The sequence below is a fragment of the Phocoena phocoena genome, chromosome 14 (genome assembly GCF_963924675.1).
Source record: "Phocoena phocoena chromosome 14, mPhoPho1.1, whole genome shotgun sequence".
In the NCBI taxonomy this organism is placed as follows: domain Eukaryota; kingdom Metazoa; phylum Chordata; class Mammalia; order Artiodactyla; family Phocoenidae; genus Phocoena; species Phocoena phocoena.
In genome coordinates this window covers 401,861-422,819 of record NC_089232.1, presented here as the reverse complement: position 1 = coordinate 422,819, position 20,959 = coordinate 401,861, and the positions used below count along the sequence as shown (strand labels likewise).

At 58.5% G+C, this 20,959-nt stretch overlaps 1 protein-coding gene across 1 annotated transcript in view; it reads left to right on the top strand.

Moving 5' to 3' along the window:
• SH3RF3 (SH3 domain containing ring finger 3) overlaps nt 1-8,764 on the top strand; it is a 201,904-nt gene extending 193,140 nt beyond the window's left edge. Inside the window, exons 11-12 of the mRNA XM_065891475.1 lie at nt 3,789-4,120; nt 8,596-8,764. Coding sequence (XP_065747547.1) covers nt 3,789-4,120; nt 8,596-8,764 — 501 coding nt within the window. The remainder of the gene's footprint in view (nt 1-3,788; nt 4,121-8,595) is intronic.
• The last annotated feature ends 12,195 nt before the right edge of the window (nt 8,765-20,959 follow it).

Here is a 20,959-nt window from a genome sequence, read left to right as displayed (position 1 = left end):
TCCCTGAAAAATTTAATGTCACATTTTATAAATGAAATTCTATTCTCTTTGACTTCCTTTAATTTCAGAGATAATTTTCCGTAATTTTAATTGACTTTTAACTGGCAACACTTCTTAATTTAAGCTTTAAATTTTTTTTCCTTTGGCCAAGTTTTTACATTAATATTTTATGAAACAAGGCCTCTGGGGACAGACACTATCATTTTATTATTTGTAAAATGTTTTACAGTTTTCCTATAATGAATGAACGTCTCTTTTTTTAATATTAGATTTCCAGATGACTCTTTTAAAGTAGGATGTGACTTTATTTCAGGGTGTGTGAGTGTGTGCCGGTGTGCTTGTTTCCCTAATGTCGCCTGTAATCCCTTCTCTAACGTAATGACATTGTTTGTATGGGAGGCAGAGTGCAGACCCAGGTGTGTGTGTAGCGTGAGAGCCGGAGCTTCTCATGCCTGCAGGCCTGGCTCCCACCCATTCCTATGCCTGGCGTGGCTGCCGTGCCTGGTGAGCTCCTACTCAAACGATGGCCCTTGCCACCCAATGTACAACTGGGGAGGGCAGCCTCGCCTGGGAGCCAGCTAGGCAGCCAGACACACGGGTCAGAATCTCCACCCCCGTGCACCCCAGCACTTCATAGCACGACTTTAAGCCCATGCCTGTCCCCTGGGCTGAGACACTTAGTAGGTAGGGGACACAGTCTCCTTTGATCACCTTCCCATGACGCTGGGCCCTTCCCTGTGTCTTACCTGTCTGCCGTCTTCTGGAATCACTTACCTGGTTGCACAGGTGACCATCGGCTTCTAATTGATCACTTCCTTGGTTCTAGATCAGAACCATTTCAGACCTGCTGAATCAGAATCCTTGAGGGCAGAGCCCCACATCTACATTTATCGAACTCCCTGGTTGGTTCTTTGTACCAGTTGGAGCCGAGAGCCCTGTGTTGGTCCCTGGGCTCTCCCAAGGCAAGGCAAGGGTTAACAGGAAGTGAAGTTGATTTTATTCATTTAACAAAAATGTATTGGCAGGGAATTCCCTGGCAGTCCAGTGGGTAGGACCCCACGCTTCCCTGCCAACGGGCCCGGGTTTGATCCCTGGTCGGGGAGCCAAGATCCCATTAGCTGTGTGGCCCTGCCAAAAGCGAACAAGCAAAGATGTATTGGGCGCTAAAGATTTTTCAAACTTGTTTTTTTTTGCAAACATTTAAAAATATCCAGACACAACATAAAAACAGCAACAGAATCATATTTTGTGAGGACTGTAATAGTTTAAACCAGCTCTCGCACTGATCTTAAACACTCGGTGAGCCAAACGCAAAGCCGGGACTGGACCGGGGCTGCCCTGGGCTCCCGGCGTCCAGTGCACAGCCCGCCGGGGTGAGCTGTGTCAGGGGAGGGGCAGGCAGGGTGGGGGCGGTCAGTTGCACAGGGAGCCGGGGCGTCGCAGGGGAAGGGCCGGCCCAGCTGGGAGCGAGGGCCCCTTTCTCTGGAGATGTGCCCTCCGCCCCCCCCAGCCGGTTGGGGGGACAGGGGGCATTGTGTTCCCACAGTTCAGATGTTTGGGGTCCCCCAGCAAGGCTGAAATGACTGAGCCTCGGTCATTCAGAGGGTCACTGGGGTGGAAAGTGACCCGTGCTTAGGGGAGGGGAATTTAAGCCAGGTGCGGAGGGGGGCTGTGAGGAAAGCGGTGGCCCCGAAAAGCAACAGGGCGCGATTGCCCACGGTGCCTGGGCTTGCGAAGGCCCGGGAAACCCCAGCAAACCCGTGCTCCTTTAGCATAAGCTTTTGGCCCCGATCCACCCCAGCGCGCGTCCTCCCTCTCCTGCCGCCCGTGAGGGGCTCATCGGCGGGTCCTCGGCTGCGCCCACAGACCAGGGCGGCCCGGAGGGGCTGGACCGGCCCCCGAGCCCGCGCTCCGCTCCACGGGGTGTGTGGACGCGGACGTCTGGGGCGGGCAGCGTCCACCGAGGTCCGTGGGAGGGTAACCGGTGGTGACTGACCACGGGGACCGACAGGAAATCCCCCTGCGTGTGGGCGCCCGGCTCCAGACCCGCAGCCGCCAGCCTCCTGCGCCCTCCCTTACCGGGGCTGCCATGGGTCCGCTCGGCGGGCACGTATCCGGTGCCTGCAGCATTCTCGGCCCGGGCTGGACATGGGGGCGCCGGGACGTCAGAGCCATGTCCCCTGCCTGCATGGTGTTCTGGGGCAGCCCTGGGACGAGGCGGGGCGGGTGATGGCCTCCCCTGTCGTGGATGGCACCACAGGGCCACTGGCAGCCCTGGGGACCCATCGTGTGGCTCTTAGTTTTATTCACCCGTGTGCATGCTTACACACGCGTGCACACATACATGCACACACAGCATGCATATACATACGCACACATACATGTACCCGCACACACGTGTACACACACGCACTACACACACCCATGCGCACACACTTGCACATACACGAACACACGAACACACATATACACACGTGCATACACATGCACACACACATCCAGTTAAATCACCTTTAAGAGTTTTGGACTTAGGATCGCATTTGACCATTTGATGCCCTGTGGCTTTTTTGCCTGAGACCCAGCAGCATTTGGGTGTCTGGCTGCGGCGTGGCTCCCCTTCCAGAGGCCCTGAGGGCCAGGGCCCACCGGCCCACCGGAGCCAGTGCCTCTCCTGCTGGTCTCAGGTTAGGCCACTGTCATCCTGGGAGCCGCGTCCTCCACATGGTGGCCACGGGAGCCCTGCTACTTGGAGGACGGGGACGCCTCTGAGCCATCTGCATGGTGCCCCCCGGTGGCCAAACGACCGAAGCTCTCCTAAGTGTGCCACACGCACAGATCTCTCTTGAATGTTGGAAGAGGGCTGCCCTGTGACACGTTCCCTGCACACCTGCTCCCCTCCAGGCCAGGGCTCGCCCGTGCCAGCCGTGGACAGCGTGCAGGACATCAGCTTCCATCCTCCCTATCAGTACCAGTGCTGGGAGTAGAGAAAAATGTCAGATTTGTTCATACTAAAGTGTTATTGACTTACCTTGAGGTTATGCACGTCTCTACTAAGTGCACTTTAAGGGGATTTCAGCACCACTAACTGTCCCCAGCTCGGGCGGGCAGAGGGGTCCCCATCCAGCCACCGTAGGGTCCGGCGGGCCCCGTGACCAGAGCAGACTCTGTGGCAGCCATCACCGACTCAGGAGCTCAGTGTCAGGCTCCGTGTGCTGCCTGTATCACACCACACCCCGTGCCAGCTAATCCGCATCCAAGTCAGAAAAGTAAATCCCAGGAGGGTCATGGAACTGTCTAGATTCTAAGACGAGCACACTGCTCTGGAAGCATCTCTGCGTGTACACACTCCTCCACACCGCTCGCTCACACGTGCGCACACACGCGCACCTCGGTTCCCTGTGTGGCACAGACCACACGGTGCTACCAGGGCCTCCAGGTGAGGCTGTGTCTGTACATATGGGTTCTGTGAGCCCGGGGCGGGGGGCGGCTGACGTGGAATAACCAGCCCCCCACCCCACCTCCAGGTGAAGTTTCCAGGCTGGAACGCGGTCCCGTGATGGCGGGGCTGCTGTCGGATCGGCACCTCCAGGCCTGGGTCTGTGCTGGCACCTCTGCCACGTCTGGGGAAGGAAGGAGTTGGGAAGGCTTTCCGTCTCCGCCGTTCTCCTCCTCTGAGCATCTTTACGGGACCGTGTTTAGAGCTTCCTGACAGGGTCCTACCCCCTCGCTGACAACGAGGGCCTCCGGGAGAACTAACCCACTTGCCTCCGTTCTGTGTGTCTCTCTAGAAAGACAAGAAGCCCGGGCTTCTGAAGCTGCTGGCCGGCGCGTCCACCAGGAGGAAGTCGCGCTCCCCGCCGTCCACCTCTCCCACCCACGACCCCCGGGCAGCGGCGGACGCCTCCCTCCAGGGCGCGGTGGGGCCCGAAGTGTCCTCACTGTCCGTCCACGGCAGGGCCGGGTCCTGCCCCGTTGAGGGCGAGATGCAGGGGGCCTTGGGGTTGGAGCCGCTGCACAGGAAGGCAGGCTCCTTGGATCTGAGCTTCCCGTCACCGTCCCGGCAGGCCCCTCTCTCCACGGCCGCCATCCGCCCCGAGGCCAAGCTGCTGCCCAGAGAGAGGTAAGGGTGGGCCTGCGTCCTCCCGGGCCTGGGTGTGGTGGTCTGTGAGGTCTGGAGCCATGTTGGGGAACAGGGATGACGCAGGTTTCTGCGGTTTCAACCTGCCAGGCGGCGGCCCTCACTATCTCATCAGCTCAGATATAACAGGAGCGTGTTTCACGTTCTGAGTCCATCTGGGTCCTGAGTTTGTATTTACAAGGGATCCATCGGGAAATCTGGTGGAACTGATGGTGTCCTGAGCCCGAAGAGTGAGCAGTGGAGTGAGGGACCTGCACCCCCTGCCCCGAAGGGACCCGCAGTGACCCTGGGCTGAGTACCCCGTAGGCCTGAGCGAGCCCCGCCCTGGGGAAGCTCTTCCAGGCTTGGCCCACTCTGACACCTGGCCCCAAACTGCCTTCAGGGTTACACCATGTGAAATGGCCGGTATTCGTGTTTTTTGCCAAAGACAACAATTTCTTAGAGTTCAGCATAGAGTTTTCCAGGTCAGGAAACAGTCCCCCGAGGCCTCGGGTGGAAGCGGCCAGAGGCTGGTGTCCTGCTTGTGGGCCAGCCCGTTTGAGTCATCGGTCCTTAGAGAGCCTCAAAGAGGGCTGAAGGACGCTCAGGGGAGGAAACGCTTTCCTTTCTAAGTGCCCCTCCTCCTGGGAGAGCTGCCTAAACGGTGAAAAGGGGAGCATCTCCTGAGCGCGCAGTCCTGGCATTTCTGACAGATCCTTCCCCCGCTCGGCCACACTGACCGATGCCAGCCCTTCCGTCTGGCCTGAGACGCACCACACACGTCACACGCACACCCACCATGTACACCACACACCCCCTCCTCTCTCCCTCCACTTCCTTCCCCAAGGGAGCCTCCGCCTTCGAGCAGCTCTCCCACGTCAGAACCTTTCTGCCACGAGACCAACCCAGCTGCCTGTGATTTCTGAATGGGGGTCACGGCCCCTCCTCCGGGCCCCAAAATTGGGGGCTCTGAGGAATGACAGGTCCCTAAACGTGTCGAAGCTGCTCTCGTGTCTCCCCTGGGTTTCTGCCTTCCCAGATCCTCAACTTCTAGACTCCACAAAAGGCTTAAACACCCTGTTGTAAAGAGATCATGGGAGTCTAGGATTAACTAGGAGGTTCAGGGAATTACTCCCATTAGCTGACCGGATTAACTGGGAAGTTGAGGGAGTTACTCCCGTTAGCTGACTGTCCTAACTGGGGATATTGTACCCGGGGCCCTGGGCGCCCTCCTGCCCCCAGCACCCTGCACAGCTCCTTAGTGACCACTACTGCCTAGCGCGGCCCTCACCACTCCCATGTACCGGCCCCCAGCAGGTCGGAGCCGAGGATGTGACAATGGCAACGTCACCTTCAGGCTGGGGCAGCTCCCGAAACACCTGGACTCGGGCCGGTGGGTCACACTGACCTTGCAGCTGTGACCAGAGTCCTGCACGGAGAGCGCACCCTCACTCACACCCCAGCCCCTGTTTGGGGGCCCGCCAAGGGGGGCTGTACATGAAGGGCAGGCTGGGCTCGGTCCACGCCCCCAACATGCACCACAATCTTGCAGCAAGAGAAGCACCTGCCACTTAACAGCCATTCACCCAAACGAGTGTCTGCTTTCCGAGTCCCAGCCCCTCCGTACAACGTGGGGATGGTAGTGTCTGGTGGCTATAACGGCCGCAAAACACCTAGATTAACACCTGGAAAAGGATGAATGCGCAGTGAACGCCAAGGGCAAAAACAACCGTAACAATGCATGAGATGACATGGGAGACGACGCTGTGTGACATGATGTACACGACAGGGAGGCCGTGGTGAGGGCCGTGGTCCCCCCACCTGTTCACACGCCCAGTCTGTGTGTCCTCACCTCTCGCCGGCCTCTCAGCTGTTCGGCTCTGTTGGGACTTAGGAGTTTCCTGCTTTGATCCACTGTGGGTCATGGGAGGCTCCCAAAGACATCTGTGCCCTAATCCCCAAACCAAGGATAAGGTGGCAGGTGGACCAAGCAGCTGACCCTAAAGTGGAGAGATCGTGCAGGCCCCGTGGCGGCCCGTGTGGCCTCAGGAGTCCTCGCAGGTGGATGAGGAGCTGGGCCCGCCGTCCTGGCTTTGAGATGGAGGGAGAGGTCTCCACCGGAACGCCGCAGCCTCTGGGGGCTGGAGGAGGGGAGGGGGCACAACCTGCCCCGGAGGCTCCATCCCTCGACTTTGCCCCGTGAGGCTGTGTCGAACATCGGACTTCCGGAACCCCCAGATGAGACGTGTATGTTGTCAGGCACTGTTGTGGGAATCCGTCAGAGCCGCCACGGGAACCCAAGGCATGTGTAGACCTTAGAGTTTGGTGTCCAGGGTGTATTCTTATCATTTTCAAGGTCCTGGAGGGACACCACTGTGATGCCCACAGCCCCCGACCCCGGACCACTCGCCCTCATGGGGACCGACACGGGGGCTCTGAAGGGCCCCTCCGGTGACACGGAGGATATGCCCAACCCCACAGGCAAAGCGACTGCATCTGCCGCGGTCGGATTCCCTTCGAATTCTGCACCTTTGATCCGTGAGTCGCATGACGCAGCTGCTCAGGACAGTCTCTGACATGTGACGCCAGGATCGTGCCACTGTTCGCTTGGCCCTTTGGGGCCACTGAGCATCAGTTTCTTTCAGCGTCTTGGAAGGATCTGGACAGAAAACTGAATGCTGGTCTTGTAGACGTTCAGCCCACATCATCCATCCGGGCTCATTAAATCACGGGATTGCTCAGAAGCACCAAATTAATTTTTTTCTAGCAAATTACACTTTTAAAGTTGCTTGTTTCACATCTGGCAGTTGAGGCAAAAGCTAAAACTTACGTTGGGAGCTTGAGGAAAGATCTCGACGCGTTCTCTCCTGGCGACTGGAGGGAAGGGGGCGGTGTTTGGAGGAGGGGGATGGGCAGGAAGCCGGGGTTGGGGGGGAGGGGGGGCGGTGCTGGTCCTGGCAGTCCTGCAGCCTGGGCGCCAGGGTGTGGGAGCTGCAGTCTGTGTGTGCTGGCTGATCTCACGGGCGTCGCTGTGTTCCATATCTGCAGGGACGCGGGGCTGGGAGGGCAGGAGCGGTCGTCCCCTTCCTCGCCTCGTCCACTCCCTGAAAGGGACCGCGGTGGCCACTGTCCCGGCTTGCACGCTGCAGGCACCTGGGGAGGCCGGTCGGCCTCGCGACCCGCTTCCTCTCTGCCCCCCGCTTCCACCGCCTGGAGCGGGCTGGGCCCGTGAGCTCCTAGGGCCGGCCCAGGTCTTCTGCACCTGAGCGTCTTCCCCAGGGGCCAGGGTCAGGCCAGGTGCTGCCAGGGAGGAGGGACAGGAGAGCCTGGAGTTCGGATAGCATGGGGAGGTGGCCAGAGGGAAGGGGGAGCACAGTCTGCACCTCTGGCCCAGGGAGGCCGCCTGGGCCTTTCGGGACTCAGAGGAGGACCCGGGCCCTGAGGGCGGGGCTGGGAGCGGGGAGCCGAGGACGGAGGGCGCCCTGAACGGCTCTCCCCGGCCCGGCCCACAGATGCTCCTGCTCTGCCAGTGCCCACGGCAGGGCTGCTGGCCAGACTGGGCCCAAGAGCAGGGGACGGGGTCAGCTGTGTGCGAGCTCCTGGCCGCTGCTCCTGCGACCCTCCCAGCAGCCCCCCCCTTCGACCCCCCCGCCCCGAGGACGCGGGGGTCTGGTGAGGAGGGAGTGGCGGGCGGTGCCCGGGGACGGCAGGGACAGGCAGGCCCAGCATCCGTGACCGGGAGAGGCCGGTGCGCTTGCGGGGGGGCGACGGGAACACAGAGCCTCTTCCCGGCTTGCCACTGGTCCGAGCCGCGTGCTTCCAGTGGAGGAGGGCGGTGTGGATGGCGGGCTGGAGGCGGAGGGAGAGGAGCGAGCCCGGCGCCCAGCCGGTCCGTGGGGAGGCCTTTGCTGACCCCTCCCCTCCCCTCCCCCCGCACCCAGCCCGCGGGGTCCGTGGTGCCTACGAGCTGGGGTTCGCAGGCAGCGAGAACAGGCGGGCCTGCCGGCCACGAGACCACCCACAGTGAGGATCTGCGCACGGAGCCCCCAGCTCACCTGACCAGTCCTGCCCCCCGTAAGGGTGGTGGGCTTGGGGACAGCGGGACGCACGAGCCCTGTGGGGTCCCCGGCTGGAGGGGGCTGCCGGCAGCTCTGCCGGGCTGGGCGGCAGGGAGGGATGCGCACGGCCGGTCTGCCCTCGCCCTCGGGCGTTTTAGAGCAAGGCTGGTCCTCAGAGCCTTCTCCTCCCCTGAGGCTTCCTGGGCAGGTGTGGGGTGCAGGCCTTTGTCTCAGATCCAGGGAGCTGCTGAGGCCCAGGGGTCTGTTCCTGGTCGGAGCTCAGGCTCCCGGCAGGCAGAGGCACAGCAGAGACTCACGTCTCCAGGTGGATCTTATGGCACGTTGGTCTGAAAACAGGGACGGAGCCCCGGAGGCCCGGGAGGTGGTGGGCGGCTCACCCCTGGGTATCTGTTTCCCCAGGTACCGCGTGGTGGTCTCATACCCGCCCCAGAGCGAGGCGGAGATCGAGCTGAAGGAAGGGGACGTGGTCTTCGTGCACAAGAAGCGTGAGGACGGCTGGTACAAGGGGACCCTGCAGAGGAACGGCCGCACCGGCCTCTTCCCTGGCAGCTTCGTGGAGAGCTTCTGAGGCTGTGACTGCTGCCCCCCCAGGGACGGAGGTGCAGGGACCCCAGGGGAGCGGCCGCCCGAGGCCCTGGGTCCTTCTGGGGACCTGGTGGGGACGCCCGCACGCGCAGGATCCGGGGGCGAGGAGGTCACGCCTTCCACCCATCCGTGTCCTCTGACAGGGAGAAGACGCCGCTGGGGCGCTCCTCTGCCATCTGCTGGCGGGGCCGGCGGGGGGCAGGGCCCCGCGCTTTGGAGAGCGTCCTTTGGGCGGCTCCGGGTGTCCCGTGGGTCCTGACCCTCGTCTCCGGCTATACCTCAGGCACCTCCACCTGGAGCCTCAGCATGGTGCCCTGGCCCGGGGTCGTCAACTGCCCCGTCCAGGCAAGGCCAGCACATGGCTCCTGCGGGGCGAGGTGGCAGCAGTGCCTCGTGCTTTGCCACCACTGTCCCCTCTCCCTCGTGCTTCTTTCTTACGTCTTTTTACTGCCAAGCTGTTAGACTTCATAAATGTCTAACAGGTCGTTCACTGCCTATTTTTCATACATCTGGTGCTGCCTTTTTGTAAAACTAGTCGGGACTTGGTTGAGCTTGAAAGAAAAAATCTCTGGGGCGACACCAAAGGGGCAGAACTTTTACAGGCACCATGTGAACCTGGAGAGCCAGGTCTTCACAGCCTCGGTGCTCGTGGGGCCAGAGGGGCCTAGGCATTGGAGGGAGTTAGGAAAAGCCCGTGTCTTTCCACCCTTCCAGAGCCCCTGCCGCATCTGGAGATATTCTGACAAGAGGTGGCAGTAAATGAACAGGAGGGTGGACCCCAGGTCAGGAGGCAGAACTTCCCTTCTGCGCTGTAGAGGGGACACCACAGCCGGCACTTCCACTGTCCAAACGTGCGGTTTTTACCACCGTTCAGATCGACTGCCTTGTGACGGTTTCTCCTTTTTTTCTTTAAATAAATAACTGCTCTGCTCTCAGTGCGCACCTTGGTCTCGAGACCAGAGCCACGAGGATAACGAGGGCTTCGAGGCGTCATGCAGACTTGCAGGTCCAGGGAGCTGGGCGGGGAGGGGCAGCTCTGATCCTGGGACCTTCCCCGTCGGGGGTCCATGAAGGGCACCCACGAGTCCACCTTCCCCCAAGCCCCGACGGGAGGAGCCCGTGAGAGAGACACCTTAGGAATACGTTCCTGTCAGTTCCTAAACCCTCTCTCTCTTTGCAAAGCCACTCAGGGTTAAATCAGGCCGAACACACTAGCCTTTGGCATGTCTCTGCAACAAAACCCAGAATCCCACTCCCCGGCCCGCCATGAGGCCGTGGCAGGAATGCAGTTTTCAGAGTTCCTGTGTTGGGCTGTGACCTGGCCACTTGTTGCTGCCAGGTGGCCCCACGCTGGCGGGTCGCTCCTAGAGAAGAGCGCTCTTCCTCTCTCCAGGACATGACAGATTGACAGAGTTGAGAAATTTGTTCTGAATCAAAGAAAAAAGAATCCGGTTTAAACGCAGGGAGCCCCGTGCACCGAGTTTATGACAGCCAGAAGGTGCACGTTTGTCACTCGTTGCCAGATTAGTTGCTTTCCGTGCACAGAAATCCTGTGCGTGTCTACAATTATGTCATCACCGAAAACATGCGTGGATTAACATGCTGAGTGAGACACGTGTTCTCCAGTGAAACCAGAGCTGACTGCGTCCACAGATGATAGAAAGTCTTCTTTCTAAACGTAGGCAGTCACCAAGCAACACCACAGACCTCTCCCGGCACCGCCCACGTGATGCTGAGAGGCTGGCGCCTGGTGGAGGGGGCACGGCCCCCTGCAGGTGTCTTAGCAGAGTTGTCGCCAGCCTCTCCTGTGTGGAGTCGGGGCTGGGCGCTGGGGCCTCCCCGGGGCCACCAGCGTCAGGGCCTCCTCGCCGGCCAGGCTGCAGGGAGCATGGACACGCACGACCACCCCCGTGCTTTGGGCTGTTTTCAAACCCTTGGTCAGAAAATCAGCCCTCGTGACCAGTGAACCACAGACAGAGCAGGAGAAGAAGCAGACCCTTCTGCCGGGCCGTCCTGCCGGAAGGATGCCCTCGTCCCGGGCACTAAGGTGAACCAACCCTTTGCCTGATACCCTTAGATTCCCCAGGTCCAGACCTCACGCACCGTGCTCGGGATGTGGCCTTTGGGGCAAGGCGACATGCTCTGAGGAGCAGGGTAGAGTCCTCAGCCGCATGCACTGACATCAGGACACGGCGGTGACAGGGCCATCGGGCCATCAAAGGGCCACAGGAACAGTCAGGAGAAGGCAGCCTCACAGCGAGTGCCGGGCTCCGGTGGGAAATTGTCACTGCAGTCACACACATGCACCCCTTGCTTCTGTTAGACACAGACGTCAGTGTGTGATTCTGGAGGGACGGACTGATGACAAACCATGATGCCTGTGTTTCCGAGTCTTTAAATAAAACTGAACGTGGAGAGGCCTGGTGTCTGGATGGGGGAGCAGTCAGGTGGGGCCGGGCCGGGCAGGAGCAGAGTCGGCAGGCGTCCCCCACGTCCCCTCTGCCAGCCTGTGGGCGCACAGCCCTGCCACCCCCGGGAGCTTCCGAGTGGGCCACCCGGGGTCTGTGTCAGGGTGGCGGGCCGCTGAGGGGACCGGGGGCACCAGACAGCCACTCCCGGCACAGGCTGGGATTCTGCCACTGGGCAGGAAGAGTTGAGCCTGGCCAGCGGGGCTTGGGTGGCTTCTAGGGCCCCTGCAGGCCGGCGGGGCTTGGGTGAAAAAGCAGAGTGGCTTTCTGTAGGTGATGCCCCGGCCTTGCTTGTGGGAAGCCTTCACGTCAGCAGTCATTCAAGGCCTGTCGGCCGAGAGTGCCTGGAATCGGCCTCCCAGGCCAGCACGCTCACTACCTGGCCTGTGTGTCTGGCCTCGGGTGCCTGTCCTCTGGAACACGGGGTGCTGCATGCCTGGAACCCACCCGCAGGAGGGGCGTCAGGAGGCTGCCTATCTCCATAGGGGGCGGCGGGGGGGCCTGTCTCCAGTAGCCAGACAGAGGGAGGCCCAGCAGAGGGCCGCACACGACCCAAGACCTGTCAGGGTGTTTCCTGGAGGCGACCCCGCTGCCTTCCTGGCCGGGCCTCCCCCACAGAGCCTTTGACCGTCACATCACTGGAGCTGGAGGGAAGCTTAGCCAGGAGCTACTTCCCTCTTCTACGTGAACGAACAGAGTGAACTAGCGGAAGACTGGTAACACCGCCTGCAGGGTGGGGAGGGGAGGACAGCCCGTGCTGCAGTGATGAAGCCTTCACGCACTCCCCAGCAAGCTGGGCCAGAGACACTTCGCCAGGTGGGCCATTAGATGAAGCGCCCAGACCTCATGCTCAGTGCACCCCCAAGACCCATGCCCAAGGCTGGGCGCTGAGCCAGGCCCTCCGTGGAAATAGGGCGTCGGGCCTGAGGGCCGGAGGAGGCAGCGCCGTCATGACCCGCAGGCCGCCTGGTAAGTCTGACCACAGGGACGGACACGGCATACCCCTGCCCCTGGGCCTGGAGCCACGTCCGAGTCCAGGCTGGTCAGGGCAGCTGGACACTCACCTGTGAAGCAGAGACAATCCCACTGTCCACAGGGAACTGGGACTCTGTTGAGACCTCAGCCCCATGGCTTTTGGCAGCTGGAGTCATTGCTCTGTCCCCGACACTCACGAGGTGGCACACGTCGGCCCTGGGGAAACTCGGGTCTCCTTTCCCCAGGGGAGCCGCTCCACAGCCGGCCCTTCATTGGCAAGGACAGATTGGTGACACTGTGGAGTGTGCAGTGGCAGTGTTCTGCCCCGTCCGCAGCCTCACCCTGCCCCATCCCTCCCCGCAAGCCCAGAGCAGAGCGAGGGCTGTTCCAGGGACCCTAACAGATGCGCCTTTTCAGGCTCTGCGTCCACAGCCACCGGTCCTCCTGGGAAGCCTGGAGCCAGACCTCCAGTCACAGGACTCAGCCTGGAAGGGGTAGGGGAGGCTGTGTGGTTCAGAAAAGGGATTCTGGGTAAGGAAGGGGAGAGGAGGTCCGTGAGGAGCCCCTGCACCAGGCAGGGCAGAGGTAACAGGGCGGCAAAGCGGGGGCGGGGGCGGCACTGGGAGGGCGGCAGGGAGGGGCTGTGTGCAAGCGCCCTGCAGATTGAGAACCACGGCCCGTGTCCCACTCCCGGAACCTGAAAACCTGTCAGGTTACGAGGCAAAGAGGGGTTGAGGTTGCTAACCTGCTGACCCTGAGTTAGGGAGACCCTCCTGGTCCCCTGGGTGGGCCCAGAGTGCCCACGGGGCCTTGCAAGGACATCAGGGAGGCCGGAGAGCCGAGAGCCGCGCAGGGGAGGTGCCCAGGGCCTGCTCTGAAGCTGAAGGAACCAAAGGCTGACGCTCCTCTGACCCGGGTCGGGTCCTGAATGACCCCCAGGACCTCTCCGGGCCTTGGGCCGTTTCGGGAGGGCCAGTGGGTCTGTTTGAACAGGGACGGAAGGAGGGCCAACGGGGCAAAAGGGGAGGGGCCTCCTGATGGGGAGCGTCCGGAACTGCTGAGGAAGAGGCTCCAGGCAGACCGGGAGGCCCCCACGGAGGAGGTGAGCGTCGACACCGGGCTGCGCCGGAGGGGCCACTGAGGGGGCGGCTCAGCAAGCACCGGGCAGGACGCCCGCCCCGCGAGGAGAGGGTGCGCACGGCAGTGGCAGGGGCTGAACACAGGCCAAGGAAACGGCGTGCGTGCGGGTCCCCTGGAGGGGAGCATCCGGGGGGCGTGGAGGGTGGGCAGGGGTGTGCGGACGGCAATGGGCTCTGCCACCTGCCCCCCCGCGCTCGCCCGTGGCCCAACCTGAGGGGGGGGCAGGTTCCTTCCCAGGGACCCCACCCCCTGGATGAAACCTCTGCCACGGGCTAGGCTGGGAAACAGTCCTCCCTGCTCGGTTGTTCCTGGAATGACTCTCCCGTTCCAGGACCCTCAGGGCCTCAACTTTTTGGTACCAAACTGCCCTTTTCTCTAGATAAGCAGCTCTTGCCCTGACGGTTCCAAGAAAGAAACACGACGGCCCCCATAAGAGAAGACGTGCAGCCGCCCTCGTAATCAGAGGAACGGGGTCCACGCGACACCGGGACCGGCAGACGGGACGCTGCTCTGCCCGCCAAGCCGCTGGGACGCAGGTGATGCCCCGGAAGGGGACCTGGCGCACCTGCGCCCCAGGAGGTGCCACGTGGACGCGGGGCCCTCGCACGGCACGTCGGCACACGGAGCCCACGCACAGGGACATTCACGCACGGGCCCACGCACGGCACGTCGGCGCACGGCACGTCGGCGCAAGGCACGTCCCCGCGCGGGTTCCGCCCTCTGACCCGGGCGACGAGGGAGGGCTGCGGCTCCACGCCAGTGGATGAGGAGCAGGTGAGGATGCGGGCGCGGCGCGCGTGTTCTTGTGAGAAGGGGACGTGGAGGAGTGAGCGTGTGTGACGGGGACGGGCGCCGGAACGTGCTTCGTGTGTGCGCGGGAGCGGAACCTGGGCGGTGGGCGGGGCGGCTCTGGAGGTCCCTCCTCGCTGCCTCACTGAAACGTAGCTTCCCACGTCTAAGTCAGTTGACCTGTTTGGAGTGAGAGTCAGAAGCTGAGCAGCCGCTGCCTCTGGCGCGGCTGAGAGGGACCCGGGGGCGCCGCGGGGCAGCAGCCTCTGAGCTGGGGGCGGGGCGGGGCGGGGCTGGAAGAGGGAGGGAGGACCCGGAGCCTCCCGCGGCCGCGGTCCCCACCCCGGGCCTGGCCGGGCCTTCGAGGGCCGGCTGGGGCGCGTCCCGGGACGTCGGTGTTCCCGGGCTCCGCGTCGGAAGCTGCGGTCCTGACTCTGGTTTCCGACGCGGCGGCCTCCCACCCTCCGGGCTGGATCGTGTTTGGCGGCGGCCCTCGGAGGGTCCAGGGCGCTCTCCCTTCTCGGCCCCCGTGGCCTGAGCGCTGACTTACAACGGGGAGAGGGGCAGGCCCCGCAGCACCGCCGAGTTATTAGCACCGTGGCACGTCCATGCGCGCCGCTGACTCAGCGCTTTAATGCGCCTCTTAAATATGCATCAGAGCCCTGATAAACGTGAGTCATCCTGGGAATGACTTCGCAGCTGTTCGCCTGCCGCATCGCTGATGCATGTTTTTTCGGTGAACTCATCAGAGGACCTAGATTTTAATCAAAGGCTTCGGAATCATCTGTTGGGGCCAGGTCAAATCCCTGTGAATCCGAAGGGAGGTCTCTGGTGGCACACCACAGGGCTCTGCCAGTAGAGCACGCTGTAATTTAGGTAAAGGCGTCAGGGCGTGAATATCACATCTGTCACTTACCCAGAGCCTGGTGGGACAGGTGGATATGACAGACAGCGGAACCAAGGTCACAATTTCCTCAAGGGAAGAGATTCGTGCACGAGCGGAGTAACCGTAGAACCTTATATACAGAAACCTGCGGTTTATTGTGTCTGACCGACCAGCGCGACCAGGGTTCCTCCAAAAGCAGGGTGTGACATAAGTAAATGAAAACTGCCGAGGTGCGTGCGCGGAGAGTCCTGTGGGGCGGTTCGCTTGTCGTTGCAGCTGTGGCGCTTGGGGGAGGATTAGTGGTGACACAGCTGCCCCCAGGGATCAGGACTCGAGGGGACTCCCAGGACAAAGGGGCAGGACTGGCAAGGCAGGCGAGCTTCTCCTCAATTATAGACTAGGTCGCTTTCCAGGCCTTGGAATTAATTGTCTATTAGTACAAACGGTTAAGTTGCATTGGCCAAGTAAAATTGTAAAAAAAGTGCTTTAGATTTTATATTTTCAAAATGCTAGAACTCTTTGTTCAAATGAAATCTCCTGTGGAAGAGTAGCTCATAAAGCCGATGAAAGCAGGACTCTTTTTCTTGAAACGGGGCGGGGGCCGGGAAACCCATTTGCGTGGGTGCCCCCCACAGTCCACGGCCCTTTGTGCGTCTCCCAGGCAAGTGGGAGCTTCTGTGCTCTGTTCCTGTAGCAGCTGACAAGCCGTCGGGGGTCGGGGGCCTGCTGTTCTAATGGCCTCCTGGAGGGTCTCGTCAGGATGGTTAGACTTGGAGACGTGATCCAGAACTGAGATTGCAAAGTTAGGTTTAACAGCTGGGCAACCCCACTCAGCCCTGTCGTCATACTCAGCAGAGGCCGTGCTCCCGGGACGCCTCAGCATTTGGTTTTGGGCCCAGTGTCTTAGCGCTGCTCATTTCTCCTCTTTCTCGGTGCCAGGCATGAGGCCACTGTCAGGGGCTTCCCTGTGCAGCCGCTTCACAGCCTCGAGGCGGTGGGGACAGGCGTGGCCACCGTCCCCGGGTGGAGGGGAGTTCGTGCCTGCGTCCCACTGGGACGGCTGCCTTTCTCTCCCCGGATGGGAGGCACCGACAGCCGCCACTTCCCCCGCCCTCCCACAAAATACATTTCCCAGACTGCCCTGCAGCCAGCCCAGGCCACGAGTGGGGACCCCCCCTTCTTCCCGGCTTTCCGAAAGCTGGGGCGTGGATGTGCCAAAGCCATCTCCGGCCCCGAAGATAGGAGCAAAGTCTGGGGACAGCAGAGGAGGAGGAGGAGGGGCTCTGACCAGCCAAGCCCCGGCGGATGGCCTGCCCACGGGAGAGAGAAGTAAACGTTTCTCTGTTTAAGCCGCCGTCACTGGGAGACTCTTCCTCTTACACCTGTTTCTTTTTACCATCTCCACTGGGTTGCCTTCTAACCAGCCGTTCTAGAGTGGTCGTCTCTCTGTGGATCACGGATGGAGCAGACATTGCTGAGTGACCAAAAGCCAGTTCCGATTTCTGCTTATGGACATAATGGAAAAACAGCATTGGATTTACCCTTCCGCCTGACACAACTAGGAAACCAGACAAGACACAGGACATTGGAACACAGGCGCCACAGAACAGTGATTCTCGGGAAGAAGGGGCCCTTTAGTGAGTGTGGGCTGCCATCACAGCCTGGGGGCTTAAACAGCAAGTTTCATTTCCCACAGCTCTGGAGGCTGGAAGTCTGAGATCAAGGTGTCAGCAGGGCTGGTTCCTCCCGAGGCCTCTCTCCTTGGGTCCTCATGTGGCTCCCTCTGTGCGTCTGTGTCCTGATCTCCTCCTCCTATAAGGACAGCAGTCCTGTTGGATTTGAGCCCACGCACGGGACCTCATTTGCCTTACCTACCTCTTTAAAGGCCCGACACAGAACACGACCGCATGTTTCAGCTGCATCACACAAAATTTTTTGTCTGTTTTTGTGTTTATTAAGTTAAAAATATTTTGTAAATTTGCCTTTTTTGGGAGGGCCTGCTAGGTTTTTTTTTTAAAGAAGTGTGTTATTTAATTTCTGAGTATTTAGGAATTTCCCAGGTATCTTTCCATTGTTGATTGCTAGTTTAATTCCATTGTGGTCAGAGAACATACTTTATACAATTGCAGCCCTCTTAAACTTATTGAGGCTGGTTTTATGGTCCAAAATATGTTCTGTGTTGGTGAATGTTCTGTGTACACTTGAAAAGAACGCGTGTCCTGCTGCTGTGGGTTGGCTGTGATCTCTGTGTGTCAATTAGATCAATTGATTGATAGTGTTGCTTAAGCCTTCTATATCTTTATAGATCTTCTTTGGACTTGTTCTGTCAGTTACAGAGAGAACATAGTTGAAGTTTCCGCTTACAGCGGTGCATTTGTCCTTTTAACGTCTGTGGTATCTGCAAGTCTCTTTAGTTCCATCGGTTTTTTGCGTCATGTGTTTTGACTCGGTTATTAGGTGCAAACACACGTAAGATGGATGGGTTCTCGTGGTGAACTGGCCCCTTTATCATTTAGAAAATGACCCCTTCTCTCCCTGGTGCAGTTCCTTGTTCTGAATCGACTTTGTCTTAGTTATGCTGCCACTTTAGCTTTTGTCTCATTCCTATTCTCGAATGTTTTTTCTCTCCTTTTCGTCTAGTGTTTTAGTGAAGTAGTGTTTCAGATAGCTGTATCTTACTTGTAAAATCCAACCTGCCAGGCTCGGCCTGTTAACACTGGAGTGTTCTGACCATTCACAGTGATGTGATTGGGTTTCAGTCTACACTTTTGCTATTTTTGTTGTTTCATCCTTTCATTATTTCTTTTTTCTCCCTCTTTTCCTGACCCCTTTGGATTAATTTAGTATTTTTTATGTTTCCATTTTACTTCCTTTTTTGACTCGAGGCATACGTTGTTTTAAAATGTTGTGAATGGTCTAGAGTTTGAAGTCTGTGTGTTTAGTTGTCATTGATGTTATCACAATGTTAAAGATACACATTATGCCTCTTCACATATTTTGTGAGCACTTATCGTTCGAATACACTGATTCCACCCTCCTCAGCCTTTGTGCCACTCTTTTCATACATTTTACTTCTATGTTTGCGCCGAAAATCTTGGCTCTGTGTGCACCAATGCTGAACAGAAATACAGAGACAGAGTTTTGGAGGAAGGGAAAGAATAGCTTTATTCTTTGCCAGGCAAAGAGGGAACACAGCTGGCCAGGGCCTCAAGAACTGTGCTCCCTTTCGAGAGGGTCGTGAGGAGTTTCATAGGAATGGTTCAAAGAGGGCGTGGTCAGCTCGTGGACACTCTTCTGATTGGCTGGCGGTGAGGTCATCGGGAGTCGGCATCGTCAACCTTCTGGTTCCAACGGGTCTGGGGTCTCCGTGCTTGTGAGCAGCAGACAGTTAACTTCTCCCACCTGGAGGGGGTTTCAGTGTCTGCAAAACAGCTCAAGGATATTGTTGTGTGCATCCCTCGAGGGGGAACCAGGACCTGCTCCAAGGCTGCGCTGTTGTGTCCTGACTGCTCCTCCCTGGTCTCTGCATCCCCTCCCTTCCCTGATTAGTAACTGTTTGAACCTGCTCGTTGGAACTAAGGGTAGGTCCTGGAGGCTGAATGATGCCCATTTCCTGTAATCAAGAAATGAATGGGGGACACAGAAAGGCTTTTGTGCCCAGGAGCCCACAGGGCCCTGCTCCTTATCATCTGTTACAGAGGCCCACAATTTATTTTGATTTTGCTTTAAACAGTTGATTATCTTAAAACAATTAAAAAAATTTTTTTTATTGGAGTATAGTTGATTTACAGTGTTGTGTTTCAAGTGTACAGCAAAGTGATTCAGTTACACATACAATTATATCTATTTTTTTCAGATTCTTTATATTACAAAATATTGAGTATAGTTCCCTGTGCTATACAGTAGGTCCTTTTGGGTTATCTGTTTTATATATAGTAGTATAATATTAAAGCAATTTTAAAAATAAATTTATTTATTTATTTTTGGCTGCGTTGGCTCTTTGTTGCTGCGTGCTGGCTTTCTCTAATTGTGGCGAGTGGGGGCTGCTCTTCGTTGCGGTGCACGTGCTTCTCATTGCGGTGGCTTCTCTTGTTGTGGAGCTCAGGCTCTAGGCTCTCAGGCTCAGTAGTTGTGGCACACGGGCTTAGTTGCTCTGCGACAGGCAGGATCTTCCAGGACCAGGGCTCGAACTCGTGTCTCCTGCATTGGCAGGTGGATTCTTAACCACTGTGCCTCCAGGGAAATCCCAAGGCAATTTTTAAACTGGAGAAAAACAGTCTTTTATGTTATGTGTTTACTCTTCCCAGTTACTGTGTAGATTTGAATTTCCTTTAGGTTTTCATTTTTCTTCTGCCTGAAGCACTTCCTTTAACATTTTATGTAATCGAAGTGTGCTAGCAGTGGAGTTTTTCAGCTGTTGTTTGTCTTAATGTCTTTATTTTGCCCGTATTTTTGAAAGATATTTTCACTGGCATGGAATTCTAGGTTGACTTTTTTTCATTCAGCATTTGAAAAGATATTGTCTCTTGGTTTGCATTGTTCTTGATAAGATGTGTTTGTTCATTGTTAACCTAGTTTCTCTTGTAATCGGGAAGAACCTCTGTATCCTGTTACCAGTTAATCACTAAAGGGATGCTGCCTATAAGCTTAAATTCTCCATAACGGCCCGTCTCTGGGACCCCTGCCTCCCAGGTAATGAGCATTCAGCTAAAATACCTGTGTTGAGCTCCCAGGAAACCTCCTGAGCAGGCCCACCTGTGAATGACAGCAGGAGGGAGAAATTAACACCTCCCCTCCGGAGGCTGAGGGGAACCAGGAAGTGCTTGGCTTTAGCCCCGCCCCTTTTAGTATAAAAGGAGCCTGAATCTAATTCAGCAAGTGGGTTCTTTGGGCCATGGGCCGCCGTCTTGGTCTGCTGGCTTTCCAAACAAAGCCGCTGTTCTTTGCCCCAGCAGCTCGCCTCTCAGTTTATTGGCCTGTCGTGTGGAGAGCAGGACGAGCTTGGACTGGGTAACACCGTCATTCAGACTCTCTGGAGTCTGCAAGATGTTTCCTTCTATAAGCATCTCGTTTTAAAGCTAGTATTTTTCCCACGTGGAGTAACACCTTAAACGCTGAGATTAACGACTTGGCAGGGAAATGGGGAATAAAGAGGGTAAATAAGGAATCGGGCGGCCCCGGCGAGCACTCCAGGCATTGCTGCGGAGGCTGGCCGCCTTCCCCTTATGTCGTCTCGCCCGGGCCTGCCAGGCGGCTTCCTGATGCCGGAGGTCAGCACCCCAGTAGCTGCAGACGCGCTTTCTGGGCACCAGCCTGTGCTGACCTGCCAGGCGCTCATAGCCAAGTGTTGTGGACGAATGGCTTCCCTCTTGCTTGGAAAGACTCAGGGACTCCAGGGCTCCCCCAGCCGGGCTGGCCTCACCGGGAGGCAGGGCAGCCTCCGACTCCGGCCGCTCTCCTCTGGGCCTCACCCTCTTCCTGGTCCGCTTGGGCAGCAGCACCGCCTGCCTGCTCCCCAGAGTTCACACGGGAGCCCGAGGGGCGTCGGAGGGCTCCCAGGAGCCTCAGAAGCCGCCGGAGTGGGCGACCCCAGGAGGAGCAGCTGGACATGGCCCTGCCCTTGACCGTCACGGAGCAGGTGTTTCTGTTTCCTGTCAGGCCGTCTGGGTGCAGTTCTGCCTGAGCAGGGCCAGTGCCCGAGTTCTGGGTTTCGTCCCACAGCCCCCTTGGGTCCCACACTGAGTAGCCTTTGTCAGCAGTAAAGGGACACTCATCCTCCAGCAGCTGCATTTTCACTTTGTTTCTCCAGAACTTCGGGGGAGGAAGCTGACCCTCGGGGCAGCTGTCATGAACGTGGAGAAAGGGCACCAAGGACGGTGCCGACCAAGTGAGCCAGGGCGAGGCTTTGTGGGACCAGGCG